The 17,753-nt window shown below is 42.4% G+C and overlaps 1 protein-coding gene across 1 annotated transcript in view; it reads right to left on the bottom strand.

Moving 5' to 3' along the window:
- LOC110535768 (protein FAM171A1) overlaps positions 1–17,753 on the bottom strand; it is a 54,649-nt gene that overhangs the window by 17,133 nt on the left and 19,763 nt on the right. Inside the window, exons 4-5 of the mRNA XM_036938812.1 lie at positions 2,042–2,200; positions 84–260 (exon numbers count right to left, since the gene is read on the bottom strand). Coding sequence (XP_036794707.1) covers positions 84–260; positions 2,042–2,200 — 336 coding nt within the window. The remainder of the gene's footprint in view (positions 1–83; positions 261–2,041; positions 2,201–17,753) is intronic.

Raw genomic sequence — 17,753 nt, 5'->3', positions numbered from 1 at the left:
GGAATTCTGGACCCAAACACAGGAAATCTGCTCCCTGCTCAGAAAAACTGAAAAGCTGTGTGTGTGTGTGTGTATATACTCACCTAGACTGGGATCGAACCTCCAGGCTGGGATGTGTTGGTTCTCCTTCAGGCCGCTATTGGCCGGTAGAGAGATGGAGATGCTGATTGGACCATTCACCTGGAGCTCCACCCCCTCGCTGGCCAATAGGTGGACAGAGATGGCCGCCACTGGAGTCAGCTCAAACCTACGCTCACTTCCTGTTAGAGGAGAAGAGGAGAGCCAAAAGAGAGGAGTAGTGAGGGTCGAAGAGACGGAGGAGAGGTGTAGTGAGAGGGAGAGAGGAGAGGTGTAGTGAGAGGGAGAGAGGAGAGGTGTAGTGAGAGGGAGAGAGGAGAGGTGTAGTGAGAGGGAGAGAGGAGAGGTGTAGTGAGAGGGAGAGGAGACGTGTAGTGAGAGGGAGAGAGGAGAGGTGTAGTGAGAGGGAGAAAGGAGAGGTGTAGTGAGAGGGAGAAAGGAGAGATGTAGTGAGAGGGAGAGAGAGAGAGAGGTGTAGTGAGAGGGAGGGAGAGAGAGGAGAGGTGTAGTGAGAGGGAGGGAGAGGAGAGGTGTAGTGAGAGGGAGAGAGAGAGAGGTGTAGTGTAGTGAGAGGGAGAGAGAGAGGTGTAGTGAGAGGGAGAGGAGAGATGTAGTGAGAGGGAGAGAGAGAGAGGTGTAGTGAGAGGGAGGGAGAGAGAGGAGAGGTGTAGTGAGAGGGAGAGGTGTAGTGAGAGGGAGGGAGAGAGAGGAGAGGTGTAGTGAGAGGGAGAGAGGTGTAGTGAGAGGGAGAGAGAGGTGTAGTGAGAGGGAGAGAGGAGAGATGTAGTGAGAGGGAGGGAGAGAGAGAGAGGTGTAGTGAGAGGGAGGGAGGGAGAGGAGAGGTGTAGTGAGAGGGAAAGGTGTAGTGAGAGGGAGGGAGAGAGAGGAGAGGTGCAGTGAGAGGGAGAGAGAGAGGTGTAGTGAGAGGGAGAGAGGAGAGATGTAGTGACAGGGAGAGAGAGAGAGAGAGGTGTAGTGAGAGGGAGAGATGTAGTGAGAGGGAGGGAGAGAGAGAGAGGTGTAGTGAGAGGGAGGGAGAGAGAGGAGAGGTGTAGTGAGAGGGAGAGGTGTAGTGAGAGGGAGAGAGAGGTGTAGTGAGAGAGAGGGAGGAGAGGAGCAGTGAGAGGGATGAGAGTAGTGAGAGGGAGGAGAAGTTTAGTGAGAGGAGGAGATTAGAAGAAGAGGAGAAGAAGCAGGGAGAGAGAGAGAAAGGGAGAGGAGAGTGTCTGCTAAATTATACAAATGTAAAATGGACACACACACACACAGGTTGTTTGAGAGCACAGGGGTTTTATTGTGTTAAAGGGGGCTCTTCTGGGTAGTGTATCTTTGATGGCGCCTCTTACATAGAGCTGTACCTCACCCCTACCTTCACCCCTAATCTCCTCAACCCTACCTTATTCACATCCACCCCTACCTTCACCCCTAATCTCCTCAACCCTCCCTGCCTTCACCCCACTCACCCCTCCCACCTACTTTCACCCCCCCCCCCCCCCCCCTCCACCACACCCCTACCTTACCCCTGCCTTCACCCCACCCACCTCCACCCCACCCCTCCCACCTAACTTCACCCCTACTTTCACCACACCCCCCTCACCCCTACCGTCACCTCACCCCCCCCCCCACCTTCACCCCACCCACCCGTCTCCCTCCCTTGACCCCACCTGCCCACCCACTCATCTGTCCCTTCATCCCACATCTCCACCCACCCACTTACCCCTCATCCATCCCTTCACCACACACTCCCCACCAGCCCCTCATGTCTTCTATCTTACCCACCCCTCATCTCCCACCCTTCCTCTCTTCCATCCCTCCCACCCTTCATCCCCCTCCTCCCTTCACCCCATCCACCCCTCATCCATATGTCAAATCATTTATTTAGTTTGTCGGATACAACGGCACCAATGGAATGGTACCAAGAGTGTATTCCACCTAAGTCTGGTCCCAGTCCCAGTGGAGGTACCTGTTCCGTTGCCCCCCAGGCCCTGTAGGTAGGGGAAGTGCTGGATGTGGCTGGGGTTATTGGCCACAGTCAGCAGGGCAGTGAGATTGCTGTAGGACGAGTTGGGAGGGAGGCTCAGGGCTCGACGCTGGAACTGAACCCAGGACTGACCCCTCGATCCTGGGGAAGAAAGAGAGAGAGGGGGGGGGGGGTCAGGAACCACTCACACACTTAGATCCAGTGTTCCTTAGTGTCCATCTCCCCTGTAACCCTTGTAGCTCGTCAGATGAATGTCTGGAAGATGTGTGATGAACGTCACATGGATGTTGGTCTTCTCTCCTCTCTCTCTTATCACTGTTTTTACTCCTAAATATTACATCTCAACTTTCTAATGGTTTTTCTCTTTTACTCAATCAGTTCCTTCCATCTCCCTCTGCCACCCTTCCTCCCTCTTTCTCTCTCACTACCTCTTCCTCTCTCCCTCTCCCTCTTTCTCTCTCACTGCCTCTTCCTCTCCCTCTCCCTCTTTCTCTCTCACTGCCTCTCTCTAAGGGGTGTATTGGCATGGGAAACATGTTCACATTGCTAAAGCAAGTGGAATAGATAAACAAAAGTCAAATAAAACAATACAAAAATGAACAGTAAACATTACACTCACAAAAGTTCATTATGTGCAAATAGTTAAAGTACAAAAGGGAAAATAAATAAATATGGGTTGTATTTACAATGGTGTTTGTTCTTCACTGGTTGCCCTTTTCTTGTGGCAACAGGTCACACATCTTGCTGCTGTGATTGCACACTGTGGTATTTCACCCAATAGATAAACTTCCTTATCAAAATTGGGTTTGTTTTCAAATTCCTTGTAGGTCTGTGTAATCCAAGGGAAATATGTCTCTCTAATATGGTCATGCATTTGGCAGGAGGTTAGGAAGTGCAGCTCAGTTGCCACCTCATTTTGTGGGCAGTGTGCATATAGCAGGTCTTCTCTTCAGGAGCCTTTCTCAATAGCAAGGCTATGCTCACTGAGTCTGTACATAGTCAAAGCTGTGCTTAAGTTTGGGTCAGTCACAGTAGTCAGGTATTCTGCCACTGTGTGCTTTCTGTTTAGAGCCAAATAGCATTCTAGTTTGCTCTGTTTTTTTGTTAAAAATTTCCAATGTGTCAAGTAATTATCTTTTTGTTTTCTCATGATTTGGTGGTGTCTAATTGTGCTGCTGTCCTGGGGCTCTGTGGGGTCTGTTTGGGTTTGTGAACAGAGCCAGCTTGCTTAGGGGACTCTTCTCCAGGTTCATCGCTCTGTAGGTGATGGCTTTGTTATAGAGGGTTTGCGAATCGCTTCCTTTTAGGTGGTTGTAGAATTTAATGGCTCTTTTCTGGATCTTAATAATTAGCGGATATCGGAATAATTCTGCTCTGCATGCATTATTTGGTGTTTTACGTTGTACACGGAGGATATTTTTACAGAATTCTGCATGCAGTCTCTAAATTTGGTGTTTGTCCCATTTTGTGAATGTTTGGATTCAATGGATTGTATAACTGATTCAAGTATTTTTAGCCAGATCCTAATTGGTATGTCGAATTGTATGTTCCTTTTGATGGCATAGAAAGCCCTTCTTGTTTCTCAGATCGTTCACAGCTTTGTGGAAGTTATCTGTGGCACTGATGTTTAGGCGGAGGTTTGTTTAGGCTGTCTACAAACAATCTATAACTGGGCTAATAGCTCACTAACCAGAATCAAATCCAATTTTATTGGTCACATACACATGTTTAGCAGATGTTATTGCAGGTGTAGCGAAATGCTTGTGTTCCTAGCTCCAATAGTGCAGTAGCATCTAACATTTCCCAATACACACAAATCTCAAAGTAAAAGAATGGAACTAGCAAAGGATATGAACAAAAATGTGCCCACGTGGTTACATGCAGCTCTCGCTTTGATCTCAAAACAAGCGCATCTACTCACAACCGCTCATGCCGCCTACAACCAAATTTGGTTTCAGTATGTTGCACTGAAAGTGGCAAATATTTCCTTGATTCGATCAAATTGCCACAGTAAAGGGAAACTGTGATAGTGTTAACAAGGAAAACTCTAGAACAGTGGCCACCAACCTTTTCTGAGTCAAGATCCCTTTGAGTCCAAATGCAAGCCAAGATCTACCACTTAAAAAAAATAGGCAACACTTTTTTTCTATGAAACAACCAATTTTTTATTTATTTTTTATTTTACCTTTATTTAACCAGGTAGGCAAGTTGAGAACACCTTTATTTAACCAGGTAGGCTAGTTGAGAACCCCTTTATTTAACCAGGTAGGCCAGTTGAGAACACCTTTATTTAACCAGGTTGGCTAGTTGAGAACCCCTTTATTTAACCAGGTAGGCCAGTTGAGAACACCTTTATTTAACCAGGTAGGCTAGTTGAGAACCCCTTTATTTAACCAGGTAGGCCAGTTGAGAACACCTTTATTTAACCAGGTAGGCTAGTTGAGAACCCCTTTATTTAACCAGGTAGGCTAGTTGAGAACACCTTTATTTAACCAGGTAGGCCAGTTGAGAACACCTTTATTTAACCAGGTTGGCTAGTTGAGAACCCCTTTATTTAACCAGGTAGGCCAGTTGAGAACACCTTTATTTAACCAGGTAGGCTAGTTGAGAACCCCTTTATTTAACCAGGTAGGCCAGTTGAGAACACCTTTATTTAACCAGGTAGGCTAGTTGAGAACACCTTTATTTAACCAGGTTGGCTAGTTGAGAACCCCTTTATTTAACCAGGTTGGCTAGTTGAGAACACCTTTATTTAACCAGGTAGGCTAGTTGAGAACACCTTTATTTAACCAGGTAGGCTAGTTGAGAACACCTTTATTTAACCAGGTAGGCCAGTTGAGAACACCTTTATTTAACCAGGTAGGCTAGTTGAGAACACCTTTATTTAACCAGGTTGGCTAGTTGAGAACACCTTTATTTAACCAGGTTGGCTAGTTGAGAACACCTTTATTTAACCAGGTTGGCTAGTTGAGAACACCTTTATTTAACCAGGTTGGCTAGTTGAGAACACCTTTATTTAACCAGGTAGGCTAGTTGAGAACACCTTTATTTAACCAGGTAGGCTAGTTGAGAACACCTTTATTTAACCAGGTTGGCTAGTTGAGAACACCTTTATTTAACCAGGTAGGCCAGTTGAGAACACCTTTATTTAACCAGGTAGGCTAGTTGAGAACACCTTTATTTAACCAGGTAGGCAAGTTGAGAACCCCTTTATTTAACCAGGTAGGCTAGTTGAGAACACCTTTATTTAACCAGGTTGGCTAGTTGAGAACACCTTTATTTAACCAGGTTGGCAAGTTGAGAACACCTTTATTTAACCAGGTAGGCTAGTTGAGAACACCTTTATTTAACCAGGTAGGCTAGTTGAGAACACCTTTATTTAACCAGGTAGGCCAGTTGAGAACACCTTTATTTAACCAGGTAGGCTAGTTGAGAACACCTTTATTTAACCAGGTAGGCTAGTTGAGAACACCTTTATTTAACCAGGTAGGCTAGTTGAGAACACCTTTATTTAACCAGGTAGGCAAGTTGAGAACCCCTTTATTTAACCAGGTAGGCTAGTTGAGAACACCTTTATTTAACCAGGTAGGCCAGTTGAGAACACCTTTATTTAACCAGGTAGGCTAGTTGAGAACACCTTTATTTAACCAGGTAGGCTAGTTGAGAACACCTTTATTTAACCAGGTAGGCTAGTTGAGAACACCTTTATTTAACCAGGTAGGCTAGTTGAGAACACCTTTATTTAACCAGGTAGGCTAGTTGAGAACACCTTTATTTAACCAGGTAGGCCAGTTGAGAACACCTTTATTTAACCAGGTAGGCTAGTTGAGAACACCTTTATTTAACCAGGTTGGCTAGTTGAGAACACCTTTATTTAACCAGGTAGGCTAGTTGAGAACACCTTTATTTAACCAGGTAGGCTAGTTGAGAACACCTTTATTTAACCAGGTAGGCTAGTTGAGAACACCTTTATTTAACCAGGTAGGCTAGTTGAGAACCCCTTTATTTAACCAGGTTGGCTAGTTGAGAACACCTTTATTTAACCAGGTAGGCTAGTTGAGAACACCTTTATTTAACCAGGTAGGCTAGTTGAGAACACCTTTATTTAACCAGGTAGGCTAGTTGAGAACACCTTTATTTAACCAGGTAGGCTAGTTGAGAACACCTTTATTTAACCAGGTAGGCTAGTTGAGAACACCTTTATTTAACCAGGTAGGCTAGTTGAGAACACCTTTATTTAACCAGGTTGGCTAGTTGAGAACACCTTTATTTAACCAGGTTGGCTAGTTGAGAACACCTTTATTTAACCAGGTAGGCTAGTTGAGAACACCTTTATTTAACCAGGTTGGCTAGTTGAGAACACCTTTATTTAACCAGGTTGGCTAGTTGAGAACACCTTTATTTAACCAGGTAGGCTAGTTGAGAACACCTTTATTTAACCAGGTTGGCTAGTTGAGAACACCTTTATTTAACCAGGTAGGCTAGTTGAGAACACCTTTATTTAACCAGGTTGGCTAGTTGAGAACACCTTTATTTAACCAGGTTGGCTAGTTGAGAACACCTTTATTTAACCAGGTAGGCTAGTTGAGAACCCCTTTATTTAACCAGGTTGGCTAGTTGAGAACACCTTTATTTAACCAGGTTGGCTAGTTGAGAACACCTTTATTTAACCAGGTAGGCTAGTTGAGAACACCTTTATTTAACCAGGTTGGCTAGTTGAGAACACCTTTATTTAACCAGGTAGGCTAGTTGAGAACACCTTTATTTAACCAGGTTGGCTAGTTGAGAACACCTTTATTTAACCAGGTTGGCTAGTTGAGAACACCTTTATTTAACCAGGTAGGCTAGTTGAGAACCCCTTTATTTAACCAGGTTGGCTAGTTGAGAACACCTTTATTTAACCAGGTTGGCTAGTTGAGAACACCTTTATTTAACCAGGTAGGCTAGTTGAGAACACCTTTATTTAACCAGGTAGGCTAGTTGAGAACACCTTTATTTAACCAGGTAGGCTAGTTGAGAACACCTTTATTTAACCAGGTAGGCTAGTTGAGAACACCTTTATTTAACCAGGTAGGCAAGTTGAGAACCCCTTTATTTAACCAGGTTGGCAAGTTGAGAACAAGTTCTCATTTACAATTGCGACCTGGCCAAGATAAAGCAATGCAGTTCGACAGATACAACGACACAGAGTTGTTACACATGGAGTAAAACAAACATACAGTCAATAATACAGTATAAACAAGTCTATATACAATGTGAGCAAATGGGGTGAGAAGGGAGGTAAAGGCAAAAAAGGCCATGGTGGCAAGGTAAATACAATATAGCAAGTAAAACACTGGAATGGTAGTTTTGCAATGGAAGAATGTGCAAAGTAGAAATAAAAATAATGGGGTGCAAAGGAGCAAAATAAATAAATAAATTAAATACAGTTGGGAAAGAGGTAGTTGTTTGGGCTAAATTATAGGTGGGCTATGTACAGGTGCAGTAATCTGTGAGCTGCTCTGACAGTTGGTGCTTAAAGCTAGTGAGGGACATAAGTGTTTCCAGTTTCAGAGATTTTTGTAGTTCGTTCCAGTCATTGGCAGCAGAGAACTGGAAAGAGAGGCGGCCAAAGAAAGAATTGGTTTTGGGGGTGACTAGAGAGATATACCTGCTGGAGCGTGTGCTACAGGTGGGAGATGCTATGGTGACCAGCGAGCTGAGATAAGGGGGGACTTTACCTAGCAGGGTCTTGTAAATGACATGGAGCCAGTGGGTTTGGCGACGAGTATGAAGCGAGGGCCAGCCAACGAGAGCGTACAGGTCGCAATGGTGGGTAGTATATGGGGCTTTGGTGACAAAACGGATTGCACTGTGATAGACTGCATCCAATTTGTTGAGTAGGGTATTGGAGGCTATTTTGTAAATTACATCGCCAAAGTCGAGGATTGGTAGGATGGTCAGTTTTACAAGGGTATGTTTGGCAGCATGAGTGAAGGATGCTTTGTTGCGAAATAGGAAGCCAATTCTAGATTTAACTTTGGATTGGAGATGTTTGATATGGGTCTGGAAGGAGAGTTTACAGTCTAACCAGACACCTAAGTATTTGTAGTTGTCCACGTATTCTAAGTCAGAGCCGTCCAGAGTAGTGATGTTGGACAGGCGGGTAGGTGCAGGTAGCGATCGGTTAAGGAGCATGCATTTAGTTTTACTTGTATTTAAGAGCAATTGGAGGCCACGGAAGGAGAGTTGTATGGCATTGAAGCTTGCCTGGAGGGTTGTTAACACAGTGTCCAAAGAAGGGCCGGAAGTATACAGAATGGTGTCGTCTGCGTAGAGGTGGATCAGAGACTCACCAGCAGCAAGAGCGACCTCATTGATGTATACAGAGAAGAGAGTCGGTCCAAGAATTGAACCCTGTGGCACCCCCATAGAGACTGCCAGAGGTCCGGACAACAGACCCTCCGATTTGACACACTGAACTCTATCAGAGAAGTAGTTGGTGAACCAGGCGAGGCAATCATTTGAGAAACCAATTAAAAACAGTACTGTAGCAATGAGGTTTGTGCAGTAAGCTACAGGCCCAATACATTATCACCACATACTGGCTTTGCTTGAATTGCCCTGCCAATGCATTGTAGTTTGGGACATTTAAAAAATGTTTTTATATTAAAACATTTGGGGCTATATGATCACACCGGTAATAGATCTGTTGTTGTATTACTTGTGAGGCACAGCTGAGTGAGCATACATTTAAATAATTAGCTTTTTATTTTTATTTTACTGGGCTGATCTGATGGTCAGTCTCAGCGGAGGGAGAGAGCAGCAGACTGAGTTTCAGTCTCAGCAGAGGGAGAGAGCAGCAGACTGAGGGTCAGTCTCAGCAGAGGGAGAGAGCAGCAGACTGAGGGTCAGTCTCAGCAGAGGGAGAGAGCAGCAGACTGAGGGTCAGTCTCAGCGGAAGGAGAGAGCAGCAGACTGAGGGTCAGTCTCAGCAGAGGGAGAGAGCAGCAGACTGAGGGTCAGTCTCAGCAGAGGGAGAGAGCAGCAGACTGAGGGTCAGTCTCAGCGGAGGGAGAGAGCAGCAGACTGAGGGTCAGTCTCAGCAGAGGGAGAGAGCAGCAGACTGAGGGTCAGTCTCAGCGGAGGGAGAGAGCAGCAGACTGAGGGTCAGTCTCAGCGGAGGGAGAGAGCAGCAGACTGAGGGTCAGTCTCAGCGGAGGGAGAGAGCAGCAGACTGAGGGTCAGTCTCAGCGGAGGGAGAGAGCAGCAGACTGAGGGTCAGTCTCAGCAGAGGGAGAGAGCAGCAGACTGAGGGTCAGTCTCAGCGGAGGGAGAGAGCAGCAGACTGAGGGTCAGTCTCAGCAGAGGGAGAGAGCAGCAGACTGAGGGTCAGTCTCAGCAGAGGGAGAGAGCAGCAGACTGAGGGTCAGTCTCAGCAGAGGGAGAGAGCAGCAGACTGAGGGTCAGTCTCAGCGGAGGGAGAGAGCAGCAGACTGAGGGTCAGTCTCAGCAGAGGGAGAGAGCAGCAGACTGAGGGTCAGTCTCAGCGGAGGGAGAGAGCAGCAGACTGAGGGTCCACCTCTCAACATCCCTCCGCTCTCCCGTTCCTCCACTGAAACTGACCAAAAAGGGACCCCTTCTTCCAGCTGTTGGCGAAACTCGAGTCGCACCGCATTATTTCCACCTCATTCACAAATTCATGTTGTTACTCCTATGACCAGAGAAAGTGAAATATTCCTTGATATTAAAAAAGACCCAAGCCGCTAATAATAACAAACCTGGAGATACACTTTCCTACTCATTCATCACTGCTGCACTGCTTGTTGCAGAGCTGAGTGGAAATAGGAAGAAATGCATTTGATGGCTTATAAAAGTGTTGAATACAAAGTGTTGAATACAAAGTGTTGAATACAAAGTGTTGACAGGGCTGAGTAAGAACTTAAACATGGAGTCCCTCATAAAAACAGCAGCTCTTTGCTGTATTCGTTGACAGTCTCTCTCTAGTCATGGTTTTAAATGTTCTGATATCTGCTGTATTCGTTGACAGTCTCTCTCTAGTCATGGTTTTAAATGTTCTGATATCTGCTGTATTCGTTGACAGTCTCTCTCTAGTCATGGTTTTAAATGTTCTGATATCTGCTGTATTCGTTGACAGTCTCTCTCTAGTCATGGTTTTAAATGTTCTGATATCTGCTGTATTCGTTGACAGTCTCTCTCTAGTCATGGTTTTAAATGTTCTGATATCTGCTGTATTCGTTGACAGTCTCTCTCTAGTCATGGTTTTAAATGTTCTGATATCTGCTGTATTCGTTGACAGTCTCTCTCTAGTCATGGTTTTAAATGTTCTGATATCTGCTGTATTCGTTGACAGTCTCTCTCTAGTCATGGTTTTAAATGTTCTGATGATATCTGCTGTATTCGTTGACAGTCTCTCTCTAGTCATGGTTTTAAATGTTCTGATATCTGCTGTATTCGTTGACAGTCTCTCTCTAGTCATGGTTTTAAATGTTCTGATATCTGCTGTATTCGTTGACAGTCTCTCTCTAGTCATGGTTTTAAATGTTCTGATATCTGCTGTATTCGTTGACAGTCTCTCTCTAGTCATGGTTTTAAATGTTCTGATATCTGCTGTATTCGTTGACAGTCTCTCTCTAGTCATGGTTTTAAATGTTCTGATATCTGCTGTATTCGTTGACAGTCTCTCTCTAGTCATGGTTTTAAATGTTCTGATATCTGCTGTATTCGTTGACAGTCTCTCTCTAGTCATGGTTTTAAATGTTCTGATATCTGCTGTATTCGTTGACAGTCTCTCTCTAGTCATGGTTTTAAATGTTCTGATATCTGCTGTATTCGTTGACAGTCTCTCTCTAGTCATGGTTTTAAATGTTCTGATATCTGCTGTATTCGTTGACAGTCTCTCTCTAGTCATGGTTTTAAATGTTCTGATATCTGCTGTATTCGTTGACAGTCTCTCTCTAGTCATGGTTTTAAATGTTCTGATGATATCTGCTGTATTCGTTGACAGTCTCTCTCTAGTCATGGTTTTAAATGTTCTGATATCTGCTGTATTCGTTGACAGTCTCTCTCTAGTCATGGTTTTAAATGTTCTGATATCTGCTGTATTCGTTGACAGTCTCTCTCTAGTCATGGTTTTAAATGTTCTGATATCTGCTGTATTCGTTGACAGTCTCTCTCTAGTCATGGTTTTAAATGTTCTGATATCTGCTGTATTCGTTGACAGTCTCTCTCTAGTCATGGTTTTAAATGTTCTGATATCTGCTGTATTCGTTGACAGTCTCTCTCTAGTCATGGTTTTAAATGTTCTGATATCTGCTGTATTCGTTGACAGTCTCTCTCTAGTCATGGTTTTAAATGTTCTGATATCTGCTGTATTCGTTGACAGTCTCTCTCTAGTCATGGTTTTAAATGTTCTGATATCTGCTGTATTCGTTGACAGTCTCTCTCTAGTCATGGTTTTAAATGTTCTGATATCTGCTGTATTCGTTGACAGTCTCTCTCTAGTCATGGTTTTAAATGTTCTGATATCTGCTGTATTCGTTGACAGTCTCTCTCTAGTCATGGTTTTAAATGTTCTGATATCTGCTGTATTCGTTGACAGTCTCTCTCTAGTCATGGTTTTAAATGTTCTGATATCTGCTGTATTCGTTGACAGTCTCTCTCTAGTCATGGTTTTAAATGTTCTGATATCTGCTGTATTCGTTGACAGTCTCTCTCTAGTCATGGTTTTAAATGTTCTGATATCTGCTGTATTCGTTGACAGTCTCTCTCTAGTCATGGTTTTAAATGTTCTGATGATATCTGCTGTATTCGTTGACAGTCTCTCTCTAGTCATGGTTTTAAATGTTCTGATATCTGCTGTATTCGTTGACAGTCTCTCTCTAGTCATGGTTTTAAATGTTCTGATATCTGCTGTATTCGTTGACAGTCTCTCTCTAGTCATGGTTTTAAATGTTCTGATATCTGCTGTATTCGTTGACAGTCTCTCTCTAGTCATGGTTTTAAATGTTCTGATATCTGCTGTATTCGTTGACAGTCTCTCTCTAGTCATGGTTTTAAATGTTCTGATGTCTGCTGTATTCGTTGACAGTCTCTCTCTAGTCATGGTTTTAAATGTTCTGATATCTGCTGTATTCGTTGACAGTCTCTCTCTAGTCATGGTTTTAAATGTTCTGATATCTGCTGTATTCGTTGACAGTCTCTCTCTAGTCATGGTTTTAAATGTTCTGATATCTGCTGTATTCGTTGACAGTCTCTCTCTAGTCATGGTTTTAAATGTTCTGATATCTGCTGTATTCGTTGACAGTCTCTCTCTAGTCATGGTTTTAAATGTTCTGATATCTGCTGTATTCGTTGACAGTCTCTCTCTAGTCATGGTTTTAAATGTTCTGATATCTGCTGTATTCGTTGACAGTCTCTCTCTAGTCATGGTTTTAAATGTTCTGATATCTGCTGTATTCGTTGACAGTCTCTCTCTAGTCATGGTTTTAAATGTTCTGATATCTGCTGTATTCGTTGACAGTCTCTCTCTAGTCATGGTTTTAAATGTTCTGATATCTGCTGTATTCGTTGACAGTCTCTCTCTAGTCATGGTTTTAAATGTTCTGATATCTGCTGTATTCGTTGACAGTCTCTCTCTAGTCATGGTTTTAAATGTTCTGATATCTGCTGTATTCGTTGACAGTTTCTCTCTAGTCATGGTTTTAAATGTTCTGATATCTGCTGTATTCGTTGACAGTCTCTCTCTAGTCATGGTTTTAAATGTTCTGATGTCTGCTGTATTCGTTGACAGTCTCTCTCTAGTCATGGTTTTAAATGTTCTGATATCTGCTGTATTCGTTGACAGTCTCTCTCTAGTCATGGTTTTAAATGTTCTGATATCTGCTGTATTCGTTGACAGTCTCTCTCTAGTCATGGTTTTAAATGTTCTGATATCTGCTGTATTCGTTGACAGTCTCTCTCTAGTCATGGTTTTAAATGTTCTGATATCTGCTGTATTCGTTGACAGTTTCTCTCTAGTCATGGTTTTAAATGTTCTGATATCTGCTGTATTCGTTGACAGTCTCTCTCTAGTCATGGTTTTAAATGTTCTGATATCTGCTGTATTCGTTGACAGTCTCTCTCTAGTCATGGTTTTAAATGTTCTGATATCTGCTGTATTCGTTGACAGTCTCTCTCTAGTCATGGTTTTAAATGTTCTGATGTCTGCTGTATTCGTTGACAGTCTCTCTCTAGTCATGGTTTTAAATGTTCTGATATCTGCTGTATTCGTTGACAGTCTCTCTCTAGTCATGGTTTTAAATGTTCTGATATCTGCTGTATTCGTTGACAGTCTCTCTCTAGTCATGGTTTTAAATGTTCTGATATCTGCTGTATTCGTTGACAGTCTCTCTCTAGTCATGGTTTTAAATGTTCTGATATCTGCTGTATTCGTTGACAGTCTCTCTCTAGTCATGGTTTTAAATGTTCTGATATCTGCTGTATTCGTTGACAGTCTCTCTCTAGTCATGGTTTTAAATGTTCTGATATCTGCTGTATTCGTTGACAGTCTCTCTCTAGTCATGGTTTTAAATGTTCTGATATCTGCTGTATTCGTTGACAGTCTCTCTCTAGTCATGGTTTTAAATGTTCTGATATCTGCTGTATTCGTTGACAGTCTCTCTCTAGTCATGGTTTTAAATGTTCTGATATCTGCTGTATTCGTTGACAGTCTCTCTCTAGTCATGGTTTTAAATGTTCTGATATCTGCTGTATTCGTTGACAGTCTCTCTCTAGTCATGGTTTTAAATGTTCTGATATCTGCTGTATTCGTTGACAGTCTCTCTCTAGTCATGGTTTTAAATGTTCTGATATCTGCTGTATTCGTTGACAGTCTCTCTCTAGTCATGGTTTTAAATGTTCTGATATCTGCTGTATTCGTTGACAGTTTCTCTCTAGTCATGGTTTTAAATGTTCTGATATCTGCTGTATTCGTTGACAGTCTCTCTCTAGTCATGGTTTTAAATGTTCTGATATCTGCTGTATTCGTTGACAGTCTCTCTCTAGTCATGGTTTTAAATGTTCTGATATCTGCTGTATTCGTTGACAGTTTCTCTCTAGTCATGGTTTTAAATGTTCTGATATCTGCTGTATTCGTTGACAGTCTCTCTCTAGTCATGGTTTTAAATGTTCTGATATCTGCTGTATTCGTTGACAGTCTCTCTCTAGTCATGGTTTTAAATGTTCTGATATCTGCTGTATTCGTTGACAGTCTCTCTCTAGTCATGGTTTTAAATGTTCTGATATCTGCTGTATTCGTTGACAGTCTCTCTCTAGTCATGGTTTTAAATGTTCTGATATCTGCTGTATTCGTTGACAGTTTCTCTCTAGTCATGGTTTTAAATGTTCTGATATCTGCTGTATTCGTTGACAGTCTCTCTCTAGTCATGGTTTTAAATGTTCTGATGTCTGCTGTATTCGTTGACAGTCTCTCTCTAGTCATGGTTTTAAATGTTCTGATATCTGCTGTATTCGTTGACAGTCTCTCTCTAGTCATGGTTTTAAATGTTCTGATATCTGCTGTATTCGTTGACAGTCTCTCTCTAGTCATGGTTTTAAATGTTCTGATATCTGCTGTATTCGTTGACAGTCTCTCTCTAGTCATGGTTTTAAATGTTCTGATATCTGCTGTATTCGTTGACAGTCTCTCTCTAGTCATGGTTTTAAATGTTCTGATATCTGCTGTATTCGTTGACAGTCTCTCTCTAGTCATGGTTTTAAATGTTCTGATATCTGCTGTATTCGTTGACAGTCTCTCTCTAGTCATGGTTTTAAATGTTCTGATGTCTGCTGTATTCGTTGACAGTCTCTCTCTAGTCATGGTTTTAAATGTTCTGATATCTGCTGTATTCGTTGACAGTCTCTCTCTAGTCATGGTTTTAAATGTTCTGATATCTGCTGTATTCGTTGACAGTCTCTCTCTAGTCATGGTTTTAAATGTTCTGATATCTGCTGTATTCGTTGACAGTCTCTCTCTAGTCATGGTTTTAAATGTTCTGATATCTGCTGTATTCGTTGACAGTCTCTCTCTAGTCATGGTTTTAAATGTTCTGATATCTGCTGTATTCGTTGACAGTCTCTCTCTAGTCATGGTTTTAAATGTTCTGATATCTGCTGTATTCGTTGACAGTCTCTCTCTAGTCATGGTTTTAAATGTTCTGATATCTGCTGTATTCGTTGACAGTCTCTCTCTAGTCATGGTTTTAAATGTTCTGATATCTGCTGTATTCGTTGACAGTCTCTCTCTAGTCATGGTTTTAAATGTTCTGATATCTGCTGTATTCGTTGACAGTCTCTCTCTAGTCATGGTTTTAAATGTTCTGATATCTGCTGTATTCGTTGACAGTCTCTCTCTAGTCATGGTTTTAAATGTTCTGATATCTGCTGTATTCGTTGACAGTCTCTCTCTAGTCATGGTTTTAAATGTTCTGATATCTGCTGTATTCGTTGACAGTCTCTCTCTAGTCATGGTTTTAAATGTTCTGATATCTGCTGTATTCGTTGACAGTCTCTCTCTAGTCATGGTTTTAAATGTTCTGATATCTGCTGTATTCGTTGACAGTTTCTCTCTAGTCATGGTTTTAAATGTTCTGATATCTGCTGTATTCGTTGACAGTCTCTCTCTAGTCATGGTTTTAAATGTTCTGATATCTGCTGTATTCGTTGACAGTCTCTCTCTAGTCATGGTTTTAAATGTTCTGATATCTGCTGTATTCGTTGACAGTTTCTCTCTAGTCATGGTTTTAAATGTTCTGATATCTGCTGTATTCGTTGACAGTCTCTCTCTAGTCATGGTTTTAAATGTTCTGATATCTGCTGTATTCGTTGACAGTCTCTCTCTAGTCATGGTTTTAAATGTTCTGATATCTGCTGTATTCGTTGACAGTCTCTCTCTAGTCATGGTTTTAAATGTTCTGATATCTGCTGTATTCGTTGACAGTCTCTCTCTGGTCATGGTTTTAAATGTTCTGATATCTGCTGTATTCGTTGACAGTCTCTCTCTAGTCATGGTTTTAAATGTTCTGATATCTGCTGTATTCGTTGACAGTCTCTCTCTAGTCATGGTTTTAAATGTTCTGATATCTGCTGTATTCGTTGACAGTCTCTCTCTAGTCATGGTTTTAAATGTTCTGATATCTGCTGTATTCGTTGACAGTCTCTCTCTGGTCATGGTTTTAAATGTTCTGATATCTGCTGTATTCGTTGACAGTCTCTCTCTAGTCATGGTTTTAAATGTTCTGATATCTGCTGTATTCGTTGACAGTCTCTCTCTAGTCATGGTTTTAAATGTTCTGATATCTGCTGTATTCGTTGACAGTCTCTCTCTAGTCATGGTTTTAAATGTTCTGATATCTGCTGTATTCGTTGACAGTCTCTCTCTAGTCATGGTTTTAAATGTTCTGATATCTGCTGTATTCGTTGACAGTCTCTCTCTAGTCATGGTTTGAAATGTTCTGATATCTGCTGTATTCGTTGACAGTCTCTCTCTAGTCATGGTTTTAAATGTTCTGATATCTGCTGTATTCGTTGACAGTCTCTCTCTAGTCATGGTTTTAAATGTTCTGATATCTGCTGTATTCGTTGACAGTCTCTCTCTAGTCATGGTTTTAAATGTTCTGATATCTGCTGTATTTGTTGACAGTCTCTCTCTAGTCATGGTTTTAAATGTTCTGATATCTTTGCTGTAGCTTTCTTGTACTGCAGACAAGGTCATCTGAGCCATCCCATTGGCCAGCGGGAGGCCTATAGTGCACTTGATTTGCTCTCCGGGCCCCCCGGGAAGGAAGAGTTTGTACCTTCAGACACATGAAATGTTTCAAAATGGCAACAGTTGGCCTGTCCGGCGCGCAGGGCAGCTGAATCAGGTGCAGCTACCGCCAATAACCAAACCCCCAAAAATGATAGAAACGCAGGGCTTTATCGCTGGGTTTGTTACAGAAATGTATAGAGATTGACTAGGGATGCCTTGGAGATCCATCGTGATTGACCGGTTGGTGACCACTGCTCTAGAAAGTTGAGTGAAGTTCAATCTCGTTCTCTCCGTGGGCTGATATTTATTCTGTGAGACAGTCACGCGGGAGCTGCGTGGTCTCAGGGCTCCTGCGCGAAAGTCTTCACAAGTATAGTAAGACATTGCTCTCTCTCTCTCTCTCTCTCTCTCTGTGTGTGTGTGTGTGTGTGTGTGTGTGGACATGTTTAATCGACCAACGGAAAAATGTATTTCTAGGGGGTTTAGGGTAAGGTTAGAATTAGTGTCAGAATTGGGGTAAGTGGTTGTGGGTTAGATTTAGGTTTTGTGGTAAGGTTAGGGAAAACAGGATTTTGAATGGGAATCAATTGTGTGTCCCCACAAGGTTAGTTAAACAAGACTGTGTGTGTGTGTGTGTGTGTGTGTGTGTGTGTGTTCACACGCTCGCGGACATGTTTAACTACAAGAATAGTAAACAAAAACAAAAATTAGACCAACGAAAAATAATATTTCTAGGGGGTTTAGATTAAGATTAGAATTAGTGTTAGTATTGGGGTAAGGGGTTGTGGGTTAGGAGATGGTGTTGGGGTATGGTTAGGGGTTAAGGAAATTAGGATTTAGAATGGGAATCAATTGTGTCCCCACAAGGTTAGTTAAACAAGACTGTGTGTGTTGAAGAGAAGTTTG

This window comes from Oncorhynchus mykiss, chromosome 2 (assembly GCF_013265735.2).
Source record: "Oncorhynchus mykiss isolate Arlee chromosome 2, USDA_OmykA_1.1, whole genome shotgun sequence".
Lineage (NCBI taxonomy): Eukaryota > Metazoa > Chordata > Actinopteri > Salmoniformes > Salmonidae > Oncorhynchus > Oncorhynchus mykiss.
The sequence above is the reverse complement of the archived record's forward strand: the minus strand, read 5'-3'. Positions and strand labels throughout refer to the sequence as shown.